At 38.2% G+C, this 9,541-nt stretch overlaps 1 protein-coding gene across 1 annotated transcript in view; it reads right to left on the bottom strand.

The window, feature by feature from the left end:
• Positions 1 to 7,408: 7,408 nt before the first annotated feature.
• sv2ca (synaptic vesicle glycoprotein 2Ca) overlaps positions 7,409 to 9,541 on the bottom strand; it is a 72,089-nt gene continuing 69,956 nt past the window's right edge. Inside the window, exons 7-13 of the mRNA XM_077231017.1 lie at positions 9,344 to 9,454; positions 9,173 to 9,261; positions 8,920 to 9,084; positions 8,669 to 8,802; positions 8,351 to 8,554; positions 8,097 to 8,256; positions 7,409 to 7,952 (exon numbers count right to left, since the gene is read on the bottom strand). Coding sequence (XP_077087132.1) covers positions 7,769 to 7,952; positions 8,097 to 8,256; positions 8,351 to 8,554; positions 8,669 to 8,802; positions 8,920 to 9,084; positions 9,173 to 9,261; positions 9,344 to 9,454 — 1,047 coding nt within the window. The 3' untranslated portion in view covers positions 7,409 to 7,768. The remainder of the gene's footprint in view (positions 7,953 to 8,096; positions 8,257 to 8,350; positions 8,555 to 8,668; positions 8,803 to 8,919; positions 9,085 to 9,172; positions 9,262 to 9,343; positions 9,455 to 9,541) is intronic.

The following is a 9,541-nucleotide window of genomic DNA, read 5'->3' as shown; positions in this document are numbered from 1 at the left end:
GACTTTCTCTCCATTCTCTCTCTGCTTTAACCAGTTTCTCTTGCCTTTTTCTTTACTTCCAGGCCAAGAATGTTTCCACAGTATTTCGAGTGACATTTGCTACAAATATAAAAGCTGACCATTACAACAGTTTTGAAAAATAATATTCAATGCAATAACATTCATTAAAATGTTACTTTACAGTCATGTTCTGTTACATTAACATTTACAGTTACATTTACATTTAGTCATTTAGCAGACGCTTTTATCCAAAGCAACTTACATCTGAGGACTAAAGCAAGCGAGTCATCATGAAGAGGGAAGAACGACGCAAGAAGTGCTCAAAATACACAGTTCAGGCATTGCTCAGAGTAGCAAAAGCCAGACAAGGGAAGATTTAAAAGGGAAGGAAAGATTTAAAAGAGAAGAAGAATTTTTATTTTTTTTATGTTAAGAACTCACGGAAGAGATGAGTTTTCAGTTGTCTTTTGAATGCTGTCAGGGATTCTGCATTACGGACGAGGGTGGGGAGATCATTCCACCAGCATGGAACCGTGAATGAGAATGTTCTGGAGAGTGATTTAGTGCCTCGCTGTGATGGCACCACGAGCCGTCGCTCCTTGGCCGATCGTAGGCTTCTGGTAGGGACGTAGACTTGTAGTAGGGAATGAAAGTAGGACGGAGCTGAGTCTGTGGTAGATCTGTAAGTAAGCGTCAAAGCTTTGAATTTGATGCGAGCAGCGAGTGGTAGCCAGTGCAGTGAGATGAACAGAGGAGTGACGTGAGCCCTTTTGGGCTCGTTGAAGACAAGGCGGGCTGCAGCATTCTGGATCACTTGTAGCGGTTTAGTAACACATGATGGAAGTCCAGCTAGAAGAGCATTGCAGTAATCAAGCCTAGAAATAACCAGGGCCTGGACGAGAAGTTGTGTTGCATGCTCAGTTAGGAAAGGCCTGATCTTCCTGATGTTATACATTGCAAACCTGCATGATCGAGCTGTCTTTGTAATGTGGTCTGTGAAGGTCAGCATTCATCAAATATTACTAGATTTCTGACCGACCTTGATGGGGTGATTGAGGATGACTCTAGCTGGATAGTGAAGTCGTGGTGTAGAGGCGGCTTGGCAGGGAGGACGAGAAGCTCAGTCTTTGCCAGGTTGAGCTGCAGATGATGTTCCTTCATCCATGCCGAGATGTCCGCCAGACAGCTTGAGATACGTGCAGCTACTGTGGGAGCATCTGGTTGAAATGAGAGGTAGAGCTGGGTGTCATCAGCATAGCAATGGTAAGAGAAACCATGTGCCTGTATGATGGGTCCCAATGATGTGGTGTAGATGGAGAAGAGGAGCGGTCCAAGAACTGAACCCTGAGGAACCCCTGTGTTCAGTTGATGTGCTTTGGATACCTCGCCTCTCCATGTAACCATGAAGGACCTACCTGTGAGATAGGACTCAAACCAGTGGAGGGAAGTTCCTTTGATGCCCAGTGATGAGAGGGTGGACAGAAGGATCTGATGATTCACAGTGTCGAAGGCAGCAGAAAGATCCAGCAGAATGAGAATTGAATGTGAGACTCTTTTATCTTCCTTCTCACCCCAGTTTCCATTAAATCCTCCGGCAAGATCCCAAACTCATTCTTTTCTTTTTTCCTCAGAAGCCCAAAGGAAGAGTGTGGCGGTACCTACAGTTGCCATTGCAAGCCTTACGTAAATAATAATAATTAAAAATATATATATATTTTATGATGGGTGAAAAAATCACAACGGGTTGAAAACAAGAGTTTATTATGTGAACAGCAGCAGATATGTCCATTTGTATAATCATTCACATACAAGATTGTCTCTGTCAGACTCAAAAACAGACTGTCAGTATTTGTTTAGTAGATTCACAACACACAAAAAGCTCTTTCTCAGGCCGCACTCGAGTGCTATAGTCAATTTCATTTTTGGAGGTAGGAGAAGTCACCAAAGTGACTTTACAAAAGTAGATATGAGTGAGTGCAAGAAGGATTCGTTCACTTAAAAGATTCATTGAAAACACAGATATGACCAACAAAGACAGAGCAGTTTCAAGCAGTTCCTAATGATGCTGGCCTTGATAGACACCACTGCATACATACACTGAATACATACCCTTTAACTGTAAATGAAGATGATAATGGTGATAAAGAAGCATAGTACATGTTATATAAAGCGTATGCTGCTCTAACTGATATCAAGTGTTGTTTACATTTAAATGAGCCTCAACATTCTAAGTCAGTACAGCAACTGGAGTTGACATTTGAAATCAACAACTGTTTCTGAAGCCTTGAAGTGTGATCATACGTGCTACACGCTCTTTACAAGTTCAGTACTCAGTTTAGTACGTTTCTTCAATTTGTTTGGAAGTTGTTCTCAGCATGGAGCAGCGTCGCTCAAGAAGAACCAGGGCTCGTCCCACACACCTGAGGGGATTATTGGTGGAGGGCGTCTCTTCCATTCAAGACCTTTCACAGCTGGCAGCTGTAGTCAAGTTAGATCACAATTACAGCTGCACCTCTGTGGAAGTTCAAAGACCCAATGGTTTAGAAGAGCGTTACCTACAGAACGCTGCTGTCCTTCCCGACATCCATCCAGCAGCCTCAGTCTCTTCAGTGGACGTGTGTCAGCAGGAAGAGCCTGTCTCCATCCATGGCTTCAGTGTGCAGGGATACCAGGACATTTACCACTCTGTGGTGGAGCCCATGATGAAGACACGCTCTGGTCGGCACCGTCCCTACAGTCTTGAGCTGGGACTGAAGATCAAGCAGCGGTTGTGGGAAACCCTCAACTGCCCTTCACTGGTGGAGACGGAGCAGCCTGACGGACGCATCCAGATCACGGAGAGCTTCTCCACACCCAGCAAAAGCAGCTTCACTCCACAAATCCATGTTGACATCAGTGAAGAGCCGCTGCCTTAGGAACCCAAAAGAAAGAAGCCCAGACACTGAGTGATCAGTGTCACATGGAGGCTGGAGTTTCGCACAGCGGGGCCTGTGCATGTAAATATTGTGTATATTGTATATAACGATAGTTATAGAGTGAGTTTATATTTATAGAGTAAGTTTTATAGTTTGAAGAGTACGTTTTTATTTTGATGAAAAAGTTTTTAGCACACTGCTATGAGATTGTTTGGATGCTTTTGGGGATTTTGTTATGCGGCTCCTCCTAAGTTGTTCTTAGTGTTTTTTAATGCATTGCTACATGGTTGTCACAATGTTCGGGGTGGTGTTGACGTGTTTGCCAAGGTTTTCTGAGAGGTTGTTAGCTTGTTGCTGTGCGGTTGCTGAACTTTCGGAGTGGTTTTTCATGCATTGATACGTTGTTGATAGGATGTTTCGAGTGGTTGGTTGATATGCGGTTTCCTTTAACCTGTTAACGTTAGGTTAGGGTAGGTTAGGGTCCCTCACATGGTTTGCAGCTTGATGTGCTGTGAGGGCTTGTGTGCATCAGTGATGCTGAGAGCTACGCCACTGGTACTTCACAACTACTGGTAGGGTCAGCCCATAGTGGACAGGTCTCAGCTGAGGTGCCAGACGGAGACAAACCACCTTCTGGACAGGAGAGGATTGGTCTGATGTTCTTGGAAGAAGATCACAGTCTTGTGACAGCGGCAACAACACCAGAATTACCTGTATGGAAGAAACTTTATACTGATTTCATATGTGGAAGCCATCGATGGATCGATGGAAGCAACTGTTCGAACAGAAGGAGGAAACACAGAATGGTTTAATATTGGTAAAGGTGTACGGTAAGACTGCATTCCTTCTTCAGCACTCTGGTAACAGCGTCCAGCCAATCAAATTTGAGGGCCAGTAATTATATTACATTTTATTGCTTCTTAAATGCTTCTATGTGTGCGTTAAACATTAAAAATAAATCAAAAATCTTCTAAAATTGTTTCTAAATTTAGGCCTATGATCACGTAAATTGATTGTAGCAGTGAAAATTATGTATACAACCATTACTATTTATACTGTATAACAGGCAAACCAGTAATTTAAAATTATTAAACCAGAGTTTATCAAAGCAGGTGCTTTGTAACATAATTATTAACTGATTATTATGAATAATGAAAACATGCACGTTAAACATAAAAACTAGTGCTATCAGGCATATATTTAATCACAAACTAACTTTTTATCATTAAATATTTAATCACAAACAATCTCATATTTTGACAGTGCTGAAATCTGAATTTATATTTAATGATGTTCCTGTCAAAATGCATTTAGTTTCTTCTTCATGAAAGAACACAGAATATGTAACAATGTTTTATTAACATTTTAAACAAACAAAGCCTTACTAAAACTAACATAAAATAAAATTTACTGAAAAACTAAAACTATAAAACACTCAACTAAAACAATATCACAGCGTGAAAAACAGCATCAGAAGCTCAAAACTAACACACTGTTGTCGGTCACCAGAGCGTCGTTTCAATATGTTGTTAAGTAGGTGAGAAAATAATAAATAAATAAAATGCATTTTATTCAAGTTGTACTTTTTCTGAGTTTCATTTATGTCTGATTGTATTTTAATATATCTTTATGCATCAAGACAAACTGAATTTTTTATTTAAAAAAAATATAAATTAAAAATACCTATTCTTTTATTTTGGTAGTTTTATTGCATGGACAAAACAGTTGAAAAATTCATCAAAATATCGTCTTTTGTGTTCATCAGAAGAAATAAAGTCATATACTGTATGTTTGTAATGACGTGAGGAGTAAATTATGACTTTTTAAGTTACTATTCCTTTAATATCTGTGAGCTTGATTTCCAGAAGGCCAGTTTAAAGAGCAGAAACCTCTCAGATTGCATTAAAAACATCTTAATTTGTGTTCCGATGGTGAACGAAATTCTCAAGCACTCTGGCAGCTTTAAAGTCGACTTCCTTTCTCTCCATGTCCTGTGTTTAACCAGTTTATCTTGCCTTTTCCTTTACTTCCTGGCCAAGAATGTTTCCATTCTTTAATACTTACAACATTTTTGATATTGAATCTTTTGACACTACAACAATCACGTCTGGCCAGTCTTTTCTCATGGCCAGAATTCACCCCTTTCACATTCTAAGGATTTCCTTCAGATTAACAGGCTCAGACACTTTTCAACACATCTTTATTACCTTCAGAACATATGACAGTTATATTCTTTTGAATTTTTCTGTCATGAAACACAACAGTGTGACATTCTTGGAGAGATGAGCACACACACACAAAAAGTTTAATACATGCAGTTTTGATTAGCGATGTCTGAGGACGGCTGGATCTTAGGGACAGTGTGCTAAAATGACAAATGAACAATGGAAAGTTTCAGCAATGTACGTACATTAAAGCTTCATCCATTGCAGTCACCAAAAATGTGTACACACAGTATTCAGCTTTTGAGTCGATCACTGTAACACTATGTACAAAATATACACGGATAAGCACACATTTACCCATACAAAGATATACACACAAACAGTATGTACTGTTCACAAAGCATACACACATCATTTCAGACACTAAAATATATGCACAAATAATGAAAAAGGTTTTCAGATCAAGACAGGCTTAGATCAAGGACAGTAGGCCTACAGCAATTATCATTTATAATATCATTTATAGGCCTACATAATGCCTTCAAGAAACTGCATATAGCTTTGCTGAGACTGAGACAGCATTAAGCGGTTAGTTGGAAGCCGAATTAGATAAAAAAAAACATCAGTGATGCTTGATTTGTCTATTTTTCTTACTTTTTTTTCTTATTTGTAGATAAGAAAACAATTCAAAAGCTGGACAATAGTAACATTATTGATTTATGTTATTCAGAGAACTCTATTTGGCACAGACTGCAAAAGCTGAACTGTAAAATGTGACATTGAAATGTGGCTTGACAAATATTTTACTGCTAAGCATATCAAACTGCTTTTCATTTTAGGGGCAAGTATATAGATATTATTATGAAAACATTATCTATGGGCTATAAAATACAACTGTATAACAAAATTATTCCACTGCATTCAAAAGTTTGAGGTCAGTACGATTTTTCAATGTTTTTTAAATACCTTATAATAATACTTTATATATTTTAAATAAATCTCTTATTTATTTGATTGTAAAACCGTATAAACTATTTTTAAAATTTAAAATAACTGTTTTCTATTTTTAATATATTTTAAAATGTATTTTAGTCCTGTGATGGTTGAATTTCAAAGTGTCACATTATCCTTCAGGAATCATTGTAATATGCCGATATGCTGCTCAAGAAACATTTCTTACTATTATCAGTGTTGAAAATAGTTGTGTTGCGGAAACAGTGGTACATTTTTGTTCAGGATTCTTTGATAAATAAAAAAAGAACAGCATTTATTTGTAATAGAAATCTGTTGAAACATTATAAACGCCTTTACTATAACTTTGGATCAACTGAACGCATTCTTGAGGAATTATAAATATATATAATTATATAAATATATATATAGTCATTATGTAGAATCAACAAAATAACACATAATTCTCTTCCCTTGGCTTGTAAATGATACTTGTAAATTAATCAAGTGTCATGTGGTTATCAAACACATCTCTCTTCGCCTCTCTACAGATTGTAGACCCCATATGTTGAGGCAGGCCCTCTAAACTCCCTCAGCACCAAGTGTCAACAAGATGAGTCTTTGACATTGTACATAAAAGAGTTTTATCACCAGCCTGATTCTTATCAGTCCTTTTGGTTAGATTGTAAGATGGTTTTCATAAATGACAGTGGCAGAAACACACTGATATCAATTACAGCAGCTACCTCATGTTCATATGTGATAATGATCGTATATGTAGGAGAGGCACAGTTTCAAAAGGCCATCCGCTGTTAGACAAATCACAAAGTGGCAGAACAAGTCAGATAACACATGTCTGTTGTATATGAAATCAAATTGACTTTGTTGCTTACAATATAAAGCTTATGAGAAACATATACTCCAATATAATACATAAGTATCTGCAGGGCACAATAGGATTTTGGATTTTCCTAAATCTGGCTAAAGGGAATATTATACATGTACTTAAAGCATGAGAGTACAGTGCACATGTGCGGCCTTTTTATCAGAGGTTGGAGTAAATATGCAAAAGGCGTGATTATAAAAATACTGATGATAATAGTTAAAAATAACACCCCCCAAAAATAATACTCAATGAAATTGTCCTAATAACAAACCCTACTCCAATAATGTTTTAAGTATGTATAGTCAAATTCTGAAACTAGGCACTGAATAGAGAGTTGTTTACTAGTAGACCAGTCTCAGTCTCTCATCTCTTTAGTAACTCTCTGGGTTCAGTCAGCCAGCTGTGATGCAGCTGTGCCGCCGAGCTCTCGGCATATCTGATTATCCTCTCTGCATATTTGCAGCAGGTTTGGATGGCTCATTAATAGCTTGTTTTGCTCAAGTCTTAATAAGGGGACATTAATATTTATGCTCACGTCCATCCCTAGGCCGTTACAAACCCTTGAAAAGCCACAAGGAAACACAAGGGTTTTCGGTCAATCAACTGTACAGTATGTAGGTGCACACGTTGTATTATTGCAAGAGGAAAGTGTAAAGATTGTCAAAATATTTGCACTGTTTGATGACTAATTGAAAAGGATCTTGTTTTGAGCAACCAACATTCACCAGACTATATAGAAACACCACTGAAACAGTATACTGTATGCATTTATGTAAGTAAGCAATGTACCGTGATGATTAATGAGGGTTAAGTCAAGCCTTTTGAGTTTCTCCAGACCTCAGATACAAGGGTTACATGAGGACATTAGACCTGGTGTCAGGTAGTCGCAATCCCACCAGACCTCCGCCAACAAGCACTGAGGAGGCCAGAAGAATAGGGACAGCTTTGGTGATGCCAACTAAAGATCCAAAAATCAGATTTCCCATCGCCGCGGCTAGCTTGCACAAGGCATTACAGAAGCCAAATCCAGTACCTCTGAAATAGAGAGGTGGAGGGAGGGAGGATGGATGAGAAAGAAGGTAAAAGTTGGTGTTACATTGATATGTAATGGGCTTTGAGATTTGGGAGCTTTGTTGTGTGTCTGTTAGCATATTTTATTATGTATGAGAACAAGCCCACCTTCTGTCCGTAGGGAACAGCTCTACTGTCACAACGTCCAGGGAGTTCCAGGCAGAGATACTCAGCCCATTGTATAGGCACAACATCCCAATCATCATTGACTCACTGGTGCCAAACCACAGGAAGAAGCAGCTGATACCAGAAAGGATCATGGAAAACCCTGACAAAACAAACTAAATACTTAAAGACTATTCTTTCACATAATGATAAAAAGTATAAATCTCATATATTTTGCAAACACTTTTCTGTCTCACCTAACATAGACAAGCGGCCAATTTTGTCCATGAGAAGTGCAGACACAATGTTGCCAGGCAGAACAGCCAGTGTTCCCAAGAAATTGACAAAGTAGACCCAGTATGCACTATAATCATCCTCAAAAGTCATTTGACAGCCTGTTTTGTTGTGGTAAAATGTGCTGTTTATGACGTCTGTATTTAGCAGTTTCGAATCGTCAATATCTGTCAAATTAATGAATTAATTTCATGAGATTTAAACCACAGTAGAAAGTGATGGTTAGGTATGCACAGACATGTAGCAAAGTGGTAAAATGCAGAAAAGTGGTCTTATATTACCAGTATCGTAGAAGACAGCATCAATAAGTGTGCAGTTTCGAAAGAAAGATCCCACCGATGTCACATGCTTAAAAAAGCAGCTTTGAAATGTGGAATTGATGAAAGTGACGGACTTGAATTTCATACTTAAGAACCTGAGTAACAAATATAGGAAATTAATCACAGTGTGTAATAATATCCAGGCATACGTAAAGTAAGATTTAGTATATTTATAGGAAGATTACTGTGACATAAGCATTTAAATAAGTCACCTGTCATTTATAAATAAGCTGTTAGTGTGTATCTGGTTCTCAAGGGTGAAATTGAAGGTGAAGTCTTCAATGCGTTCGCTGTAATGCCTTTGTACTTTGGAGGCGTATTCATCAGCCTGAAGGTGCTTGATGACGTCAGGGAACCACACAGATAAACCATAATACCTGCGGAAGTATTGGAGTTCTTTAAAGACTGGATGGATGGATGGATGGATGGATGGATGGATGGGTGACACAAAAAGGAAGGTCTTACCCAAATGACAATGTAAGCCACACAGTAGCAAGTTTCACTGTAATGTCTTTCAGTGGAAAATTAAAACACTTCAAGAAGTTCAACCAAATCTGAAAAGACAGAAAAAGGAGTTATTTTCATTTGCATCATAAAAAATATCACAAGTATCCTGTAATTTATCGTGAATCTCACCCCATGAAGCTCAGTCTTTATTCTGAAGATCGCTTTTGAGAAAGAGTTGCCGGATTCATTCTGCATCTCGACAAACTCATCAATATGCTTTGGGATCTTAATTCTGTTCACCTACAAAAAGAAACAAGACTAAGGCATACGGTCTATATTATACAGAATATATTATACAGAATCTCTGCCAAAAATGTATATTTGTTA

Source organism: Siphateles boraxobius, unplaced genomic scaffold (assembly GCF_051911475.1).
Source record: "Siphateles boraxobius isolate OS27281-9 unplaced genomic scaffold, OSU_SipBor_1 16, whole genome shotgun sequence".
NCBI lineage: Eukaryota > Metazoa > Chordata > Actinopteri > Cypriniformes > Leuciscidae > Siphateles > Siphateles boraxobius.
This window is presented reverse-complemented; position numbering and strand designations above follow the sequence as displayed.